Here is a 20,930-nt window from a genome sequence, read left to right as displayed (position 1 = left end):
TGCCACACCTCGCAAGAGATAGTCTCGTTGTATGTCAGATCCCCCTCTTTCTCTGCAGTCATCCTAGTAGCCCAAGTACCATGCCTCATCTGGAACTTCTTCCAGGCCTCCTGACACACCTCACTCATCCATTCTCACTCTCTTCTCAAGTCTCCAAGCTGTGGTCAGGGGTGCCTTTCTGGATTGCAGATCTGATCCTAAACTGTCACTGGCCCTATCCTATGTACTTAAAACTCGTATGTCCCTTGGTTTTAGGATGTAAGACCCTCCCCTGCACCCCTCCACACACCCCCACCTCCCCAGCTACCCTCTCTCCTTGCTGTCTCTGTTCCAGCCTTGTTTCTGGCCAATCGCCCTGTATACACTCTCTCTTACAGCATAATCCACCGACCCATGCCAGCGCTTCTCTCTTTGGATCTGAGCTGCGTCATCATCAGAAGCTTCCCTGACCCCAAGGGCTCCCTCCCCACTGTTTGTTCTCATGTCTCTGTGCCCATCTCAGGAGTGCTTATTTCTGTTGCGATATCCCCACTCCTAAATCTTAAGCTGTGTGGACTCGTTGATCCCCAGCTCCACACCCAGTGCCTAGTGTGCAGGAAAGGGTCAGTAGATATTTGAGGGAAGGGGACCGTCCGTCAGTGATCTAGCCGCTGAAGCAGCCTCCCAGCCTCCCTCTGCAGTGAACATTATACCACGCTGAGACACTTCTCCTTGAAGCTCAGCTCTGATCACCTCACTGCCTTGTGTCAACACTTCCAATAGGTCCCCATTTCCTACAGGACACAACCCATACCCCTACTTAGTCCTCCTCTACCTGGGCCCTTGTGGCATTTCCAAACTCATTCCTCCCTGTCTCCTTAGTCCTCACGGTGTAGCTAGAATGAAGCACTCCAGGCTGCTTCTGTGCAAGCATTCTCTCAGCCCTTCTCTGCATGTTCAAATCTTAACCATCCTGAAAGTAAATACCCTTAATTGAAAATAATGCTTCCATTGTCCAAACTGAGTACCTTTGACATGGTACTTATTTTCTATCTAAATTAAAGCTATTTTCTGTACATCCCATATTGGCTTGTAGTCCTGTATTGTTTCTAGCATGAGCCTCACTAAGTAATCATAAATACGTTAAATGAGTGGGAACTTGTATTAATTATTTTGCATCTTTGTAAGCCAGTCTTTAGTAGGAACCATCTCCCCTCTGGGTGCTGTCATTTGTTAACGAGGTATCTGTTTTTACTTATATAACAAATGGCCAGTCAGCTACAGAATCTCCTGTTCTTTTAACTATATCTACAGATTAGTGAATATGAATACAATTCATGTACTGCTTTCTGCACATATTTCAGAGACCTCGTGAATGTCTTATTACAAGAATATATAGTATTCTATACTGAATACAAGAAAGTAAAATGAAACATACATATAGCATGTCATTATTTCAAGGGAAGACTGCCCGAACTAGCATTCTCTTCAAAAAATAACCGATGAGCCATAGAACTTGTTTCTAGCGGGGCGTCACCTCACCACCTCTCTGAGCCACGCCGGCCCTCTGCTGCCCTCCAGCCAGCATGGTGGAGGTCTTCCCCGGATGGTTACTGCTTTGACTCCTGCGATGAGAGAGTAATCCCCACCTCCATCTCATTTCCAACAGGCGGATTTAAACTGCAGTATTCAAGATGATGCCGGGGCTTTTTACGGCGTGACCAGTCAGTATGAGAGTTCTGAGAATATGACAGTCACCTGTTCCACCAAAGTTTGCTCCTTTGGGAAGCAAGTAGTAGAAAAAGTAGAGGTAAGTTGGCCTCTGTATGCTGGAACCTTCATTCAGGGCGGCCTGTCGCCTTCCTTTAAAACTAAACCGGAAAAAAAAAAAAACAAAAACAAAACTAAACCGGGGCAGAGGGTTTTATTTTTCTGGTGTCTTCTCCTTCCCCTCCCACTCCTACCCCCCCCCACACACCATTACTTCTAAGAAGGCAAAATGATTTGAAAGCAACTGAAAGAAAGAAGGCCAGGAGTAATCCCATGCCAGCCCTCCGACTGTCTGAAGTCAGCCCTGTGCTTGCCAGTGTGTCAGTCCTGCAGGTGGCCTTGGGATGGGGGGATGGAGGGGGGGCTGATATGGAATCTGTTAGAGATAGACCCTGCTGCCCAGTAGATGGTACCCCTCCCACCCCAGGTTCCAGGTTCAAGGGCACTTCCAGGCATCTTGATAACAACCAAGGTGGTCCTCGGCTGATTGGCACCTGCCTTCTAAAACCCTGATGCCTTGAGTTTGGTTTTTGCTTTTGCCATTTCCACTCCCTTCATCTTAATTGTTTTAAACATATTTCAGTACATACTGGGACCAAAAACCTATTTATGGCCTTTATAGTTCATGCCTCCCTCCCCTTCAAAAAATGGATGTTCATTTTACTGGGGTGGGTTGCTTTTTGTGAATAATGTTTGCAGATGATTTCATTTAGAGTTGTGCTTTCCATTGTCTTCTACCCATCACCCAATTCATCCATGCTCAGTGAGTGGTGTTTATTCACAGATGTCCAGGACCTCTCAGGTCCAGGAGCCCAACCTGACTTTGTGTTGAGGCGTGAGAGAGAGGATGCATTGGGTGGAGAGAGGGAGCAGGAGATGTTTTTCAAGACTTTGGGCTGAACAAGGCGGATTTGGGATGCTGCAGGCCCTCATAGCTTCCCGAGCACAGGATGGGCATCCTGCGAATGGTGTTAAGGAGGGTTATGCTGGTAGAGGAGGATGTAAGTGAGTTGACTAGATGGTAGCCGTAAACTTAGGTGTCATGAGCTTTACTAAAAGGGTGGTAGTGGAATTCAGGAAGACATTTTGAATGGTACTTAGAAGCTGACTGGATATTAAATATTAAAGAGGAGGAAGAGTCAAAGATCACATGTTTTATGCTTAGGAGGACAGTGTAGCCACCAGCAGAGATAAGTAAATAAGATGTTCAACTGGAAATAGTCAGGGACAAATACAGCTGCAACACTAGGATTTGGGAGACAGGTAAAGACTGAAAATATCAATTGAGAATCCTGAGCATTAAGGATAATCAAAGCTGTGGGAATGGAGAGCTAGCTGCAGAGAGGGAATAGCAAGGGAAATAGGGATCAAGATTAAGTTTGGAGAGTGGCAGCCAGACCTAGGGTAGGTGGAAAGGGAGACATGAACAGAGAAGCTGAGGACAAAGAAGGGTGAGGGAGGGGGGAAACCAGCTCAAGGCAGTGTCTGGGAAGTCCAAGGAGAGGGTGGGTGAGAATGTGGCTGTGTAATGAGACACAGCTGGGAAACCTGGAGCCACATGACCTCCATCTCCCCTGAGAAGGAGGAAGCAAAGGTACCTGCTGGTGGTTGGGAGCACGGAAGGTTAGTGTTGCTGTTGCTACCAAATGGCCAAGTTGTCAGGGCTTACCTGTAGATGGACTTCCTGCCTGGACAGGTACCTGTGAGAAACAATGAACCAGATAAGTAACTCAGTTTCCCAGATGTCAAACTATTCTTCAGTTCATCCTCAGCTAACATACCCAAATCTCTTTATAAGTTCAGGGAACAGGGAAAGCTTGTCTTCGACTGATAAAATCCCAGGCATTTTCATGGAGAACGTGCTGTGGTGTGGCAGGTGGAGTTTTGTAATTAAGCCTTTAATCTACTTGGAATATGTTTCTGCATTTGGTGTGAAATGGGAGTCTGCTTATATTTTCTTCCAAATAGATAGGCATTTGTGTCAAAGTCATTTATTAAATCATTTATTTTCCAACTGAGTGGATCTGTCCCCTTTAAGTTATTGCATATACTGGGTGCTGTTCCTGGAGTCTGTTCTATTCCACCCTCTATTTATCTCTACATGTCCCAGTATTGTGTTGATTTGATTACAGTGGCTTTATAGCATGTTCTGATATCTGCTGGGGCAAGTCAATCTCACTGCTCTTTATTTCCATATATTTTCTAGGCAGGTAGCCAGCATTTATTCTTCCAAACTATGAGAGCATTTTAAAAATGTAAAAAATGGGCTTCCCTGGTGGCGCAGTGGTTGAGAGTCTGCCTGCCGATGCAGGGGACGCAGGATCATGCCCCAGTCCGGGAGGATCCCACATGCCGCGGAGCGGCTGGGCCCGTGAGCCATGGCCGGTGAGCCTGCGTGTCTGGAGCCTGTGCTCCGCAGCGGGAGAGGCCACAACAGTGAGAGTCCCGTGTACCTCAAAAAATAATAATAAAAATAAATAAATAAAAATTAAAATGTAAAGAAAAACAAAAATCTTGTTTGAGCAACCTAATCGTTTTTTGGGGTTTTGTTTTTTGGCCGCGGCATATAGGATCTTCCCACGCCCCCTGCAGTGGAAGTGTGGAGTCTTAACCACTGGACTGCCAGGGAAGTCCTGAGCAACCTAATTGTAATTGCATTAGATTTAGATATTATTTGGGGACAGATTGATATGTTATTGATATTAAATCTTTCCAATCAAGAACCTATTTGCATTTCTATCTCATTTTATCTATTTTAATAAGATTTTAGTTTTCATATATAGGTTTATCCCTTTCTTGTTAAATATATCTCTAAATATTATATAATTTGTTAATACAATTTTTCCAGTTTCCAGATTTTAATTACTAGAATAGAAGAAAGGTCCTAGTTTTTGCATATCTATATTCTATTTGGCCATCTTACCATATTCTCTTATTTATCTCCAGTGGGTTTTGCCCCCTAGATTCATGGGTTTTCTCTGTTGTATTATCTTAGCAGCAGCAAAAAGAGAAGACTTTATTTTATCTCCTCGTTTCCAATGTTCATGCCACTTTTATTATTATTACTATTATTATTTTCTCACCTTCTCTTCATTTGCTAAAACTTCCAACACAGTTGTAAAAAGAAATAAAAGAAATAGTGATGGTGAGTATCCTTGTATGGTTACTGATGTCAGTAGAAATAGTTTTGATGTTTTGACGTTTGGGATTAAACTTATTATTGGTTTTTATAAATAGCCTTTATTTTATATTGAAATTCTTTCTATTCCTATTTTACTTAAATTTTTTTATTAGTAATAGCTGCAATATTTTATCAGATGCCTTTTCAGCAACTCTTACTATGTGATTTTTCTCCAATTTGTTGACATCATGAGTTAACGCACATCCTATGTATGAACCACCACAGCATTCCTGAAGAAAGTTCTACTTTGGATACTTTGATGCATTGTTTGCTATTTTACGTAAAATGTTTGCACCTCATAAGTGATATTAATCTATACTTTTCTTTTTTATAAACCATCAACTTTTGGTATTGAATATACATCAATTTCATAAAAATAATTGGAATACCTGTCTTTTTCTATGGTATAGCATTGTTTGAATAACATTGAAAATAACTGTTCTTTAAAGATTATATAAAACTTAGCTGTGAAACCATTTGGTCTTTGGACCTTTTTCAGTGGTATATTTCTAAATAGTTTTTAGTCATTTCCACAGTAATTGACCTATTGGAGTTTTCTACTTCTTTTTGGTTCAGTATTAGCAATTTGTATTTGCTGGGAAATCATCCTGTCCTCTAGGTTTTACTTTGCTTTTATTGATTGATTGGTTGGTTGATTGGTTGTTTGCCAAAGAGTTACATAAAGTAACCTCCTCTAAATCTTCTGAACAATAATGTAATTGTGGTTTTGTCTCTTTTCTTTCTTCTCCTTCTTAAGATTGTGAAGGGTTTATTTATTTTATTTTGTCTTTTTAAAGAACTAGTTCTTATATCCTGTCTACATTTTAAATTTCCTTTACGGGACTTCCCTGGCAGTCCAGTGGTTACGACTTCGCCTTCCAATGCAGGGGGTGCGGGTTCGATCCCTGGTCAGGGAACTGGAATCCCACATGCTTCGTGTCCAAAAAACCAAAAACCATAAAACAGAAGGAATATTGTAACAGATTCAATAAAGACTTAAAAAAAAAAGGTCCACCTCAAAACAAAACAAAAAAATCTTAAAAGAAATTTCCTTTGTATTGATTTGAGCTTTTATCTTTATTAATTTCCTATTCCTGGTTTTCACTGGTTTTGGTTTATTTTGTAGGGTTTATTAATTTTTTAAGATGTGTACTAAGTTCTATAACTTTTCATCTTTAATGATGAAGACATGAAGCTGCTTTCCTGCAAGTATAGCTTCATCGAGTCCCAAAAGTTTGATGTAAATATTTTCTTTTTCATTACGCTTTAGATAGCTTGTGATTTCTTTTTAAATTCCTCTTTGATCCAGAGTATCTACGAGTGTCTCTCTTATTTCTAAGTGCTTCAGTGGAATCTTCAAACCGCATGTATATATTTTTTAAAAACCCCTTTTTTGAAAAAATTAAAGACATAACACAGTCAGGGGCTCATGATCAGTGTGAAGTAGTTTTTCCTAAAGAAGAGAAATTAGCTGCATTGGTTGTTGGCCTGTGAGGCCTTGTCACAGTAAAGAAGGATTTTCTATGGGCCCTTTGAAGAATTGTGACTGGCCGGGCTTGCTCTCACAGATCTCGAGGTAGAGAATCACTAAGCAGGCAGTTATATTTTTTTCTAACCTTTGCTGAAAAGCATCTATACAACTTTTCTTTAAAGCTGTCATCTTCCCAAGTTTAAAAAAAAAAAATTCCAGAAAAATAATGGATTCTGAGTATGGTGTTAAGTTTGGAGATAGGATTTTTTTTAATGAAGTAAACTACGTAAGTAGTGCAGCATATAGCAGGTGATTCATGTTGAAAACGTAAAATGCTTTTACAGGCAATAATATCTTTTTTATGTATTTTGAAGTCAAAGGTGTAAAAATGCTCAAATCCTTTTTCCCTCACAGACGGAATATGCAAGGTTTGAGAATGGCCGATTTGTATACCGAATAAACCGCTCCCCGATGTGTGAATATATGATCAATTTCATCCACAAGCTCAAACACTTACCAGAGAAATATATGATGAACAGTGTTTTGGAAAACTTCACAATTTTATTGGTAACTGTTTGTCTCTTTCAAGTTTTGTCAGTCTCAGCCATGAGGCTGGTGGGGAAGATGGGCCTGGGAGGTGCTGGGGCTTGGGCCAAGGGTAACTGACTAGACTGTGGGGCTGGGCCCCAGGTGGTCAATCAGTAGTTGAATGCACACATCCATAGGGCAAACTTGGTTTGGCTCAAGTTTGTGGAAGAGAAAGGGGTCTCACCTGGCCGGGCTTTCTAAGCTTAGCAGAACTGGAATTTGGGAAGGGAGGGTGAGGGTGATACAAATGGATTCTTAATTCTGGCTGCACATTAGCAAGACCTGGAGAATATCTAAAAATCCCGACAGCAGGGCTGCATCCTAGGTCAATTAAATCAGGATCTCTGAGGATAGGGCCCGGGCATGTGTATTTTCTAAGGTTCCCTGGGTAATTCCAGTATTAGCTAAGTGTGAGTCTCAGCAGCACCATGGTATACAAATCATAAATGAGGCAAAAGCCGAGTCAGCAGGTTTGTGCTTCAAACTCACCTAGACTCATTTCATGAAGGATTTACAAGGCCTTATTATTATAAGTAACATACATTAATATAGCAAAGTATAAACCCTCAGTACCAGGAGAAATGTAAACTAGAATACAGTCAGTGACATAACCAGGAGCAGGGGGAGAATATTTATGGGCTGAAAAATATGGTCAAACTTAATGGGCAGCTAAAGGGCAAGGAAAAAGCAATGGTGCTCAAGGCCCATGATGGGAAAATTTTCTGGTTCCCTGGGCAATGCTTGGTGTGTTTTTCTCCCCCTAAATTTAACTTTAAAACGGTTTCTCACGGGGACTTCATTTGGTTACTTAGGAAGGTTAATAAGTACAGTGCTCCTCTTAAAATATACCTATAAAATATGCAGTAATGGATTTCATAAAGCGAATTTTTTAAAAATTACATTCCTTGATTAGACCAAAGGCAAAATGCCAAAACAAAATTTGGTGGAAACAATTTTACAAAAAGGGGCAGCAGGACAATATTGTGGTCAAATATTCAGCCCTCTGAAGGCCTACTTTGTTATTCTTTGTTACCAGGTTTAAGAACTAGAATACTTAGAGCAAGAATTCTTTATCTGGACTTTTTGGATTCAGTGGGACAGTGATTCTCAATCAGTGATGTGCTGGTTTAAAAAAATTAAAAAATAAAGGCTCTCCCCTAGTTCCTTCCAAAGCCCTGATCCATAGCTTTTGCCCATTTCCATTGTTGCAAATACAGCTTCCATGGGCAATTTCAAGCTACCAACATTTGTCCAGCCCACGAAATTCCTTCATATTTAACAATAACTTTCAGAGCTAGTAGGAGCCAGCTCTTGTATGCCACTGTAAAAAAAAAAAAAAAAGATAAATAAAAATCAAGAAATTAAAAACCTTCTGCATATCAAGATATTCATCCAGGAAGCTTTTAAAAATTCTGAAAGATGGGACCCAGAATCATGGTTTTTGTTTATTTTTACTGCTCCCCAGGTAGTTCTGGTGTGTAGCCAGGTTGAGACCCACTGCTATAGGGGATTGGTTACGTGAGCCACAGGGAGCCTCAGAGTTCACAGACACGTGATTATGGGTATACAATTGGCAGACAGATAATTTTACATCTAATTTTCATTTATTCCAAGGAGAGAATCTCTGGATTCTCATATGTGTCCATGTCCGTGTGAAACTTGGAAACTAGCAGTCCAGGAGAAAGTTTGGAAAACATATTATAACTATTCATTAGTATCCTTTTTCTAACGGTCTTCGGTGAAAATTGAGCAGTTCAAGGTTTGGGGTGCTGGCAGGTACTTGTCATATAGGTGTTCTTTGTTGCTATTTAAGAACAGATGGATCACCTTAGTGCTCAGATGACCGGAAGGTGTGTGTGGCGTCCTGGTGTGGACGTTCAGTTGCCTCAGAAATTAACCAAAACTCTCTGAGTGGATGGCCACCCCCCCTCTTCTGGAGGGAGTCTTAGATGTTTCTTACAAACCAGTGAGACTGTTTCAGCACGTTAAGGAATATGTCCTCAGTCCCTAAAACCCGACTTCACGGCACAGCCAAGATAAATATGATCAGGGAAAGTTGTAAGTATCTCTTACCCACAAAACCCGTGTAACTATATCAGTAATGCTCCCTTGGAACACATGACTGCCATCCATTTAACTTACCAGGTTAAATTAATTTTAAAACGTATCATTAAGCAACTATATACATCCCTTTGATATGAAGAATCAGAGGGAAATAAATATAGAATTAGTAGCAAATAAATATTTGCTAGAAATGATAGTTTTCTGTAGAAAAACTGAAATTAAGCCAGCACTCCTGGGCAATGAAAATGAAGTCATCTCACTGATAAACAGGAGAGATCATACTTTTCAGCACTTCCTCAGGTGTAGGGACATGGCCAGAATGACAGTTGCTGGACACAGTTGCAGGTGTTTTACTAGGAACATTAGATACAAAACCTGTGTCACCACGGCCAGTTCCAGGCCTTACCGGCTGGTGGGCTAGACTCTGGTTTCATCAGAATGATTCAGGAATTGAGGTGACCCTGTAGGTTTGGGGACTTAATGGTGGCAATCAGACTGAGGAAGACAGTGACTGAATTGTGGGCCAAGGATTTCGATCATCATTTGAGGTCATTCAGACATATAGGTTGCTAGAAACATTTTTTTTCCTTCCTCCTTCATCTCAAGCATGAAGCCTAAATAGGATATAGTCTTTCATAGAAAGTCTGCAAGAAGGTAAAATAGATCATAGAGGTTCCAGGCACAGTGCTGAATCTTTTGTAGATATATTATGAAATTCTCACTGCAGAACTGTAAAGTCATTTTTATCCCTATTTTATGGATAAGGAATGTTAGTCCTTCCTGAGGTCACAGAGCCAGTGACAGACGTAAATTAAGATTTGAACTGATGGAAAAGACACTTTGCAGGATGTCATGGTCATGGAATGAGAAGACTTGGGTTTAGGACTCAGCTCTACTTTATGACCTTGGGTAAGACATTTAAAGTCTCCAGACCTCAGTTACCTCTGTTTACAAACAAAGTGCTCAAGTCTGCCCTCTCCACCTCAAAGGTTATTGAGAATGTTTGCATTGATTCGGCTAAGTTATGGAAAGGTTGTACTAGCTGCTGAAATACAGTGCAAATAAAACACAGGAAATCTGGACCTTGTAGGGAGAACGAGGCGGGTAAATAGATGATGACGATGCAGGGCCATCATGGCTGCAGTAAACTTGTGAAACAGACATCATGGGAGCACAGAGTAGTTGAACTGCCTGAGCAGGCACCTGTACTTGGAATGAGGTGGGGAATTCTCAGGGATGTTAAAAGATGATATTTAAGTTGCCTGATGGACAAGCAGATATTTTTCAGATTTACCAAGAAAAGGCCCGTTCGGTGGGTGCATACTGACATGTCAGCTGCGGGGCTGCGGTGAACTAGACAGGCGGGACCAGGCATCCTGGTGTCTGGTGAGGGAGGCAGGCATTCATCAAGGACAGAGAGTCACAAAATGTGTGTAATTCACCTGTGGCTGACGGCTGGTAGAGGTCGGTGCATGGTGACAAGAGAACGTGTAATAGGAGGTCAGGGAATGCTTCCCTGAGGAAGAAACAATTGAGAGTTGTCTCCAGATGGATAGAGAGGCAGAGAGGGTAGGGAAGAATACTGCACATAGGTGGGAATGTGGTAGGAGGAGGAGTGGAAACAGAGCAGTGCGACTGGCTGGGTAGGACCGGCCAGAATGGGCCGCTCACTCTCATCCTTGTAGGATGAGAACAGGTTTTCTCTTCATCCTAAAGTTTAAAAGAGGCCATTCAGTTTTTAAGCAGGAGTGTGTTGTTGTCGGATTCATATTTCTTTCAAGGTCACTGTGACTACTGTGCACAGGTGAGACTGGTGCCCGGCAAGGGTGGCTGCTGGTGGAGGAGTCCAGGTCAGCTTTGCTGGTGCCTTGGGCTGTGGCAGGGGAAAAGGGAGATGGATTCAAGAACTCTTCAGGAGATAAAAGCAGCAGGACACAGCATTTGTTTGGATATAGTGATGAGGGAGGGAAAGATTTCAGGGCTGGAAGACTTGCATACTTGGAGTATTTGATCTGCAAGGGAAGTGGCAGGGAGTGAGACTAGAAAAGCAGGTGGGTACCAGTATTGAAAAAAAACTTTGTTACCCAGAAAAAAAAAAATTAGATGATTCATCACTGTATCAATGCATTTATCTAGAGCAGCATGGCATAACGGGTAAGAAAAAGGTCTTCAGATCCAGAAGATCTGGGTTTTTCGTTGACGTTAGTATAACCTTAAACAAATTAACCCCAAGCATCCTCCCTTGTCAAAGAGGGAGTGATATCGCACCTGCTCCTAGAGTTGTTGTAATATTATATGAGATACTTTCTGTAAAGCATTTAATACTGAGGAGGTGCATAGTAAGCACTGAACAGATGGTGGCTATTATTCTGTGAATTTCCATCCATTCAGCGAATACAGTGGACCCTTGAACAGCATGGGTTTGAACTGTGTGACTGTTCTTTTACTCCGCATATATTTCACTGAGTCCAGGCACTGCATGTTAATACAGTGGTGAGCAAGGCACTCACAGAGTTTATGTCTCCCATTGGCTATCGTGAAACAAAATTTAGTAGAGGTTTAGGAATAAGATAGGAGACAGTCCCTAGGATAAATGACTGTCCCATGGAACTGAATTATAGAAAATTCTCTGTGTTGTAAAAAAAAATTGCACCACCACCCCCCCAAAAAAACAAAACAAAACAAAAACCCCACACTAATTCTTGTGGTGTCTTCTTAGGCTCTCTGAGTGAGACCCAATCTGTAAGGTCTTTCTTACATATGGTAACTAAGCTTAAATAGGATTTAAGTCAGACCTGTAATATCCTGAGTTTTTGCTGGAGGGGGCGGAGGAAGGCTGGGCAGATCTCTGAACAATCCACTTTTTGAACATTGGACTCCATATTCCTTTCCAAGTAAATCGTAGTCATCATGGCACAGATGGAATATGTTTCCATTCATGTGGTGTTTGATATATATATATATATATATATACTTTAATACTTGATATATATATATACTTTAAAAAATATTTTATTGACATATAGTTGATTTACAATGTGTTAATTTCTGCTGTACAGCAAAGTGATTCAGTTATACATATATATATTGTACGTTCTGTTTCATATTCTTTTCCATTTATACTTTTTTTTTTTTAAACAGGTGGTAACAAACAGGGATACACAAGAAACTCTCCTGTGCATGGCCTGTGTATTTGAAGTTTCAAATAGTGAACATGGAGCACAGCATCATATTTACAGGCTTGTAAAGGACTAACCGTGGTTATTTATATATATAGATATCTGTATATACACACACACATATGTGCACACACACACACACTCTCTCCATGATCGAACGACTGACTGTAAACCTCACCACACAGGGGTGCTGCCCTGGCCCTGAGGTCACCCCAACTTTTCTAAATCCTGTTTGAGTGAAGTCATTTTTTCATGTGTTCATACTCATTATAGCTGTGAAGTTCTGGTACAGTTGTAAAAAGAGAAATCGAGTTGTTTCTGTGTGTTATTCAGATCCACAGCCCACAATTCCTCAGAAAGGAGAACCTTAAGAACCCAAGTCTCTGTCTGCAGAGACCTGTTTCTCGTTGTGGTAGAAAAAAAAATTAAGACAGAGCATTTACCATTGGACATTTACAGCCTTTATACAAATGTATTTAGTGTTTTTTTTTTTCCAACATAAAATTCTTGTTTTAAGATACAAGTAAAATTAATCTTTAAATATAAATGTAAATTAGTACACAAAACTAAGAATCTTTAGACTTATCTTTGTAACAAATTAGGGTGGAAGTTATGAAAGAATGTAATTCACTAAATTATTTTTTAAATGAAACTTTTCCTTCTTTTTGAAACCAAATGTTAAAATATAGCCTTAAGAAATGCTTGGTAGAAATATCCTAATGAGACAAATTTGTACTTTTTTCCTCGAGGTTAAAACTAATCTCCTAATCCATTAAACTCTTGAAACAGCTATTACAGAGGAAGAAAACTTCACCCCTTATCCTTAACATATATAGTATATTTAAAAAATATAAAATTGTATTGTACTAATGTGATGATTATTTAATGAAAAAGAAAAGATGGCTCTTTTTGCAATAAGTAGATAAATACTGAAAATCTAAACTTACAATGTTTATAGTCTTGTGTGTGCAGTTATATTTTATATGGACAACCAAATTTTTTATTAAGATGAGTAAATATTTGAACCACTGAAATTTAATAACAAAAATTTAAAATTGGCATGAATACTGCACTGTGAGCTGCAAATTATAGAAAACCCTGTGGCTGGGAGAAATTTCATCAACCAAACTCATAAAAGGCTCATCAGTTTTAGGATCTCTGCTCCCCAGAAAATCACAAGCATGCTCACCAGCCTGTGGGTAAATTATTTCTGGTGATCCAATATGCATATTAACCTGCCGTAACTATATGTGTACGTGTGTGTTTGTGTGTACATATATACACATATACATATATAGTTATTCAACACATATTTATTGAACATCTATTCAGTGTCACTCAGTTTTCTAGGTGCTGATATGTGTGTATTTCTCAGTCTGTGTCCGTAGATCTAGGTGTATTCGCTAAGGACACGCGTTTCCTTGACATCTCTCAATAAGTCACAATGCTTATTTGACTGAGGTTGAAGACGCTCAGCTATCTATCTCTGCCCTTTCCAAACAGGCACATTTGGGAGGTTTTCTTCCTAGGAGGAATTCAACTTTCCAACCCAAATATTCCAAAGCATTGTCCAGGCAGTCTGTTTGATGTGGCCACATGTCTTGGGTTATTTCCATAAGTGCTTCATTGGGAAGGGGACAGGGCATACTCCCCAACTTCCTGGAGGAAAGTGACGTTTTTTATAATTGTCAGGAATAGGTTAACACTATTAGAACATAAAATGTTTTGTAAGTTGTGAAACATGTCAAGACTTTTACGTCAAGCCAGAAAATGAAAACTTTGTTCTGTCACATTCAAATAACCTACACACCCACTTCCCTGTCCCACCACCTGCTCTGACCCTGCTTATATATTGATTAGTATCTGGTGGTCATGAGGGTGTGGCTGGCTCATGGCAAACAGAAGAACCAAGCCTGACCTCTCCCAAACCCATGACCCTGGTCACTGGGAAGACCAAAGGAGAGAGCGCAGAACTTTCCCCTTTTGGAACACACATCCCTTACATAAGCCAGTAGCATGGTGTGTATCTTCCCTACGTAAAGAGACTACAGTTTGTTCCCTGAGTCCAGGTGGACCTTTGAAGAATTGCCCTAGTGGCCCACCCTTCTATCTGGTCTTCGGCCCAAGCATTAAGCTTCTTCCTTGGTCATATATTTATGACTTCTCTTGGTCACCCCTCTTAGGGATGCTTCTTTGGCTCCCATCTCCTGTGTCTTTACTCAAGGTGTTACCCCCAGTCTCTCAGGACCAAGGGGCGCAAATGATCTTATGTGGCTAAAAGCCACGCCATCCCAGAACTTCAGGGCAAGAGGTATTTGGTTCACGCTTTCTCCCAGGAATGGGGCTCTTCGGTACTGCCAGGAGGGCTCTGAGGATTTACTTTTTTCAGAGCGCAAATAGATCGAGACCCAAGAACACCAGCTAGAGGGTAGTTCTTCTGGCTGCAGAGAAGGGCATACCCTGGTCTGCTGAACTCACAGAGTTAGGCTGGGCCCTCTGATGGCTTGCCTCTTCCTCCGAATGCCTTTGTAGTTGAGTTTGGGGGTTTACATGGATGAACTTGAGGATTGCTCTTTGCTCTTAAAACAAGTTTACTTCTTGTCTTGTCCTTCTAAAGATTTCTCCAGGGCAGATATTCTCCCTGTCTTAACCACTGGTCCAACCTCTTAGCCCTTTCTCTGTCACTCCCAAATTAGACCCTGGGATTAGATTTGTGTTAGAACATCGAATCCAAGTCTGTTTTTGGTCCTTCACCCTTTATGGCAGAGTCTCCTCCCTTCGTAAAGCTTTCTGTACCATAAAGAAGCCTTTCCAGAGCTCTGTCCTCACTGCTCTTTTCTGTGTGCTCTATCTCCTGGTTGACCCTCCACTACCAGGATCGATTCAGGGACATCTTGTGCTTTCATTGGAGAGTTCAGAGGCCACTTTCCGCAGCCTAAATAGGGAGAAGCTGAAGAACTGGGCTTTGGTCTCTTGGTATTCATTTTCATCTTAGCAAGAGACCTAAATAAAGTTGGGGCTTTTCCAAAACATGTCCTAGAATCCCAGAACGTCTAAGCTACCGTAGGCCAGGGTTTCTCAACCCTTTCTCGACACTGTTGACATTTGGACCGGATAATTCTCTGTGGTGCAGGGCTGTCCTGTGCATTGTAGGAGGTTTAGCAGCATCCCTGGCCTCTGCCCACTAGATACACCTTTCCCCAGTTGTCACAACCCAAAACGTCTCCAGACATTGCCAAATGTGCCATGGGGCACAGAACTGCCCCTGGTTGAGAACCAGTGCCCTGCATCTGACAGGTCACAAATGCCATATTTGAGGTTTTCTTTCTCCTTCCATTTTACCCTGAGAAAGCTTCTCTCTTGGGAGCCTTGTCTCAGGCCATCAAGAGACAGGTAGGAATATTACTCAAATGATATTGTGTCCATGTTTCTTCCTGTTTCAGAACTTCTATTTCACAACAGAATCTCTCTGCTACAAGTATTCTTTCCTTCCTCCCTGGGAAAGTTGGGGACAGCTGGCCACCATCATCCCTATAATCAACTCACACCTATTTAAAGAGCATTTCTGATTTGCTCTTCGTTGCTTATTTTATCAGGTTAAAGAAAATCCCACCCATTTTTATGATTTCTCCTAAGGTTATAGTTCTCATTATCAAACCTTTAATCATTTCAATACATTTCCTCTGGTCTTCTACTTTTAGCCTTGCACTCATTGCTTTTTTGTAGAATTTACAGAGACCTCTGGGACATTTCATCTTTAAGGATGGTGGAGAGAGGGATTCATTTCGGAAGAGGGCTGATCGAATTTTCCTTTATCGAGCTTTAGGAAAGCACAGTCTTCAGGCATACCTCAGAGCTAGCGCGGGCTCAGTTCCAGAGCACCACAAGAAAGCAAATATCACAGTAAAGCGAGTCACACAGTGCATATAAAAGTTATGTTTACCCTATATTGTCGTCTATTAAGTGTGCAATAGTATTATGTCTAAAAAAAAATCAGTACACATACCTTAGTGAAAAAATATTGCTAAAAAATGCCGGAACAATTACAATAGAAACTTGAAGGTCACCATAAAAAATATGAAAATAATAAAAAAGTTGAATTATTCTTCAATTATTAATTATTGCGAGAATTATCAAAATGTGACACAGAGACGTGAAGTGAGCAAATGTTATTGGAAAGTGATGCTGGTAGACTCGTTTGCCTTAGGGTCGCCACAAACCTTCAATTTTTAAGAACTGCGATATCTGTGAAGCACAATAAAACGAGGTATGCCTGTGACCTCCATTTTGTAGATGAGAAAGTTGAGGCCCAGAGGGGAGATGACTTGCCCAAAGTCACCCAGCTGGTCAGTGACAGATTAAGAGTAAGGCTCTGGGACTCCTGACGCTTAATCCTTGGCCTCTTGGCGGGGGTCGTTCCTCTCTGGTGCTCAGGGCGGAAGAGAGAGGGAGGTTAAGACCCCCTTCCTCTGCCAGAGCGGCAGCATCTCCTGGTGGTGACGCTGCTTCTCTCCCTGGAGCGTCATGTCTGGGAGGCATGCGCGAGCAGATAGGAAAGCTGATGAGCCTTTTGCTTACCCTGAGGACAGTTCACCTGCCACAGGCTCTGAGTCAAATTTCTCTTCACAAAGCATCCCAGCAGCAAAGTCCCACGCTCGGACCAGCCAAAAAACAGCCCCCGTGCCCAGAACTTGGTGTTACAAACCCAAGTCTTCTCTAGGTCTCAAGACTCTAGTGGCTTTTGCAGTTTGTTTTTGTACAAACGTAAGTTATTTAAATCACACAAGATGACAGTCAACTTTTCAAACCAGGTACCGATAACTTGTATGATTTTTGTCTATGCTCTGGTACACTACACCTGTTCTAACGAAGGGTAGAACCAATTTTGTGTGTTGGTGTTCACACCTGTGACATTAAGAGGATACGTCTGCATTGCTTCTTTCTTTCTGTTGATGTTTCTGTGGCAAAACCCTGCACATGTCATTTCTGAAAAGCCTTAAATCTTTGCGATGTTGCGTGTAGGGTTTGCAGTGCAGAAGGCTGCCTCGGAACTGTGAGCCCTTTTGTAAGCTGGAAGCATTTCTCTTACTACTGTTAACTTTTGTAGGAAGTTTTCAATTCAGAGCTGCCAAAGCGTTCAGTAAGCAGTGCCTTAGTGATACTTAGTCGTGCCGCCAGCCTTTTCTCACACCAGTTCTCGATGTCCCTTTACTGATCGGCATGGTATTTAAAATAGAGCAAGCAAGCGTTGTTTTCATTTTTGTTTTGTAAGCCCATTTTTCTCCAGTTCTATTGGAAACTGACTTCTTGGTCTGAAATCTGAAATGAACAGAAGTCAGTTCATTGACCACACTGTCAAATGTCTATACCAAAATGGAAGGTTTTGCAACTTCGTAGTTTACTATGAAAAGCAAATTGTATACTTTTAATGTTGCCTTTTAAATTCATGACCAAATACTTAGCTATTTGTGAATCTTCTGCACTCTAGCATGAAAGTGCCTTTGGTTTGAGATTCCAGCTTAGAAAAGTGCTGCCATAATCACGATAATTTGTAGAGAGACCAAAAATATTCTGAGATCACCGTAATGCCTTTGGTTTACTGGGATAGTAACCAACCACAGGCCTCCATTCACAAGAGCACGACGCGGACCCTGCCTGCTGCGCGGTCTGTCTGCCGTGGGGGAGCCCCTGCCACCCATGCCCCCGGGGCGCACAGCGGCAGGAGGGCCCCCAGGAACTGGTGTGTTTGTGCGCCGTGACCCCATGCGCCATCTCCGCCCGTCACCCAGCCCTGTGTCCGCCTGAGGGAACTTGCACACAAACCGCAGACTCTCGGCCGGTGGACAGATTTGTCCTTCTTATGCTCACGTTCAGTCTGTGGAGGCCTGCCTTTCCACTCAGACGACAGCGCGCACTTCCGGTTTACGCAGTGATACCGTTCTGAAAGTTGGAAGCCTCAAACTGAGATGACAGTGCAGAACAAAAAATGGGTTAGGGTCATTACAATTGAAGTGTTCTTCTTAGGGCGAAAATGTTGACTCTGAGTGTTGTCTGAATGCGCTATGAGAAACTTCCAAAGAGCACCACTCACGATTCGGAATTTTCGAAGAATGTTCCAGCCCTCCAAAGGGCAACTCTTTAGAGTCCGTGCTGGCTTTTATCAAAACCTTGTGTAAATTGGGAAAATTGATAGAGGGGAGGAAAAGGAGTGAAAAGGATGAGAAGGCAAAAAACACGAGCCAAACAAAAGCCAGGACAAAAAAGACTTTTCTTTAACAGTGACATTAGACATCTTTGAAAGTTAGCCTCTGAATGCAATGGTCCGTCTGTCTCTACCTGGTGTCTTTAAGAATACCCTCTTTGGGCTGTCTGAAATTTCAGGAGTGATTTCTATCCACACCAAGTTGTGAGTATTCGTAGAAATTTCTATAAGAAACAAAAAAAGTTAAATGAAAAGGAAAATTGCTCAGCACAAGTTATAGTTAGCTGCTTGAATTCAGCCCCTCCCTGTCGTGGCAGGACTACACCACAACTTGGAAGAAATTAATCAAATGTTTGTTTTCCTGTTTCCCTTTTCAACTGTTACTGTGCTTTCTTTGGCAATAGTTTTCTCTCATTAACTCATTACTTATATCGTTAAGAATGAAGGTTTTGTGTTTAAAATTGCATTGCAAAGGATAGTTTCACTGAAGTCATGCACCATTAAATAAGATGAAATATTTGTCTTTATTGTTCTACTTCCTAAGCCGTAAACTTGTTTTATTCTCTGTGAATTTGCATTGAGTCTGTTATATGCCCCACTCCATCATTTTAGCATTTGAAATAGCATTTACGTTCCCTCTCGTTCATCATGAAATGGGGGCAGATTCCAGGAGATTCCACTTCTATCATGTTGGCTCTCTGTTGTCTGCCTTCCATTATGAAATTGTCTCCCCTTCCCCTTTTTCTGAAACAGGCTGACAGAATCTAGGTGTAAATCAATTGGAAACCAGTCTCTGGTTTTCTCCCTCCTTCCCTCGGTCCCTCCTCCCTCCTTCCCTCGGTCCCTCCCTCCTTCCTTCCTTCCTTCCTTCTCTTTTCTTTTTTGCATCAGTCATTTTCTGTGATTAGTTTCACCGTGTAAATTAGATATTAACTGCACTTCTTTAAAAAAAAAAAAACCATCTCCCTGTTACCTCCTTGAAAGAGTCACTTCTGTAGGCCTTTTTCAACAGGCTCATGACTGCAGATAAGGAAAAAAAAAAAGTAAAAACAAAAACTATGTGCCTAAAAAAATGACAAAAAAAGTTTTGTAACATTTAAAAAAGAAACCTGAATAGCCTTTAATTCTTTAATATGCTTAAATTTTATGTAAATCGATTTTTTGCCACGTGTGTTTGTTCACATTCTAAATGGCTTAATGGGATTCTCACAGTCTGTCTTCGTGTCACGTGTATGAAATGGGCTTGTGACGTAAGCGTTTCATCTGGTCAGTGGTTCCTTTGATATTGTACTGCTGCTGTGAGTGGGCTGGGGAGCCTGCCTTTAGGCAGTAAGGTTCCTCTTGGGTAGATTGGAGAGATGGGGGGATGGGGGCAAATTCTCACATACGTTTTCATAACCTGTTTGCAGAAACTTTGAAAAGGCGTTTGGTTAAACCTCTTGGCAGTACAGTATTCTTGTATTTGTTAACGTCTGTGTTTAGGTACTGGTACCTTTTTGTTTAAAAATGTTCTAAGTGTTGGCTTTAAAGTGAATTTATCTTTAGTATGATAGTTATATGAAAATTATAGGGTTTGTGTGCAGAGAATTTTTTTATAAAGTGCTTTGTATAAAAAAAATGTATTCTAGCTTTCGCGGTACATATGTGTGATAACTGTAATATCCATGACAGTTAAGTGCAATTATTTCATCACTCTAAAAATGCTATTTTTGTGTCAGTTCCTGCAGGTGTTTTCATGTCTTTGCAAAGTGACACATTTTGATGCCTTCTTGATAAAGTGGTAGACATTTTGTAGCTTTCTAGAAACTTTGTATTCATACGGTATCAATGAAAAATAAAGAAAATGAAAGTGTGGGTCACCTTTTTTATCTGCCAAAGTGTATGTTGTTGAAAATGAAAGGTGCTTTATGTGTTGTGGGTGAATGTATGAAGGACAGAGTAAAGGAGGTTGAAGCCATGATCCTTTTGATGGTGTCCACCAAGCTCAGTTATCCGAACATGACATGTTAATGTCTAGCAGGGTTTCTTTCTTCCTGTTTGTTTTTTTTTTAATAGAAGTATATTTGATTTACAATGTTGTGTTTCAGGTGTACAGCAAGGTGATTCAGTTATACATGCATATATATCTATTTTTTTCATATTCTTTTCCCTGATAGGTTATTACAACATATTGAGTATAGTTCCCTTTAGCAGGGTTTCTTAAAAACATCCACAGGTCAGTTGGTCTACCTGCCTGTCTGCCTGTCTCTCTTTAGTGTGTCATTAAAATTGTTAACCCGCCTTGCTGTGTGCATGCCAGGAACCAGGGGTAGAAGTTGGTGCCTGCACGGTGCAGGCTGTAACCCCGCCCTGTCCTCAGGGGTGTGCAGCACACACATGCACAACAAAGCCTTGGAGTCACTAAGTTTACTGATTCTCACAACAGTCCTGATGACAGTAATATTATTACCCCCCAGCCGATGCTCAGAAAGGGCGGGTCGTCCAGAGTTGTGACTG

The 20,930-nt window shown here is 41.2% G+C and overlaps 1 protein-coding gene across 9 annotated transcripts in view; it reads left to right on the top strand.

Annotated features, from left to right (window-relative positions):
- TEAD1 (TEA domain transcription factor 1) overlaps positions 1-20,293 on the top strand; it is a 260,521-nt gene extending 240,228 nt beyond the window's left edge. For all 9 annotated transcript variants that reach the window (XM_060159637.1, XM_060159634.1, XM_060159636.1 and 6 more), the window contains 3 exons: positions 1,649-1,789; positions 6,816-6,968; positions 12,195-20,293. In XM_060159637.1, coding sequence (XP_060015620.1) covers positions 1,649-1,789; positions 6,816-6,968; positions 12,195-12,308 — 408 coding nt within the window. In that variant the 3' untranslated portion in view covers positions 12,309-20,293. The remainder of the gene's footprint in view (positions 1-1,648; positions 1,790-6,815; positions 6,969-12,194) is intronic.
- Positions 20,294-20,930: the final 637 nt, after the last annotated feature.

This window comes from Lagenorhynchus albirostris, chromosome 9 (genome assembly GCF_949774975.1).
Source record: "Lagenorhynchus albirostris chromosome 9, mLagAlb1.1, whole genome shotgun sequence".
Taxonomy (NCBI): Eukaryota; Metazoa; Chordata; class Mammalia; order Artiodactyla; family Delphinidae; genus Lagenorhynchus; species Lagenorhynchus albirostris.
Note: the sequence above shows the minus strand (reverse complement) of the source record. Positions and strands in the feature narration are given on the sequence as shown.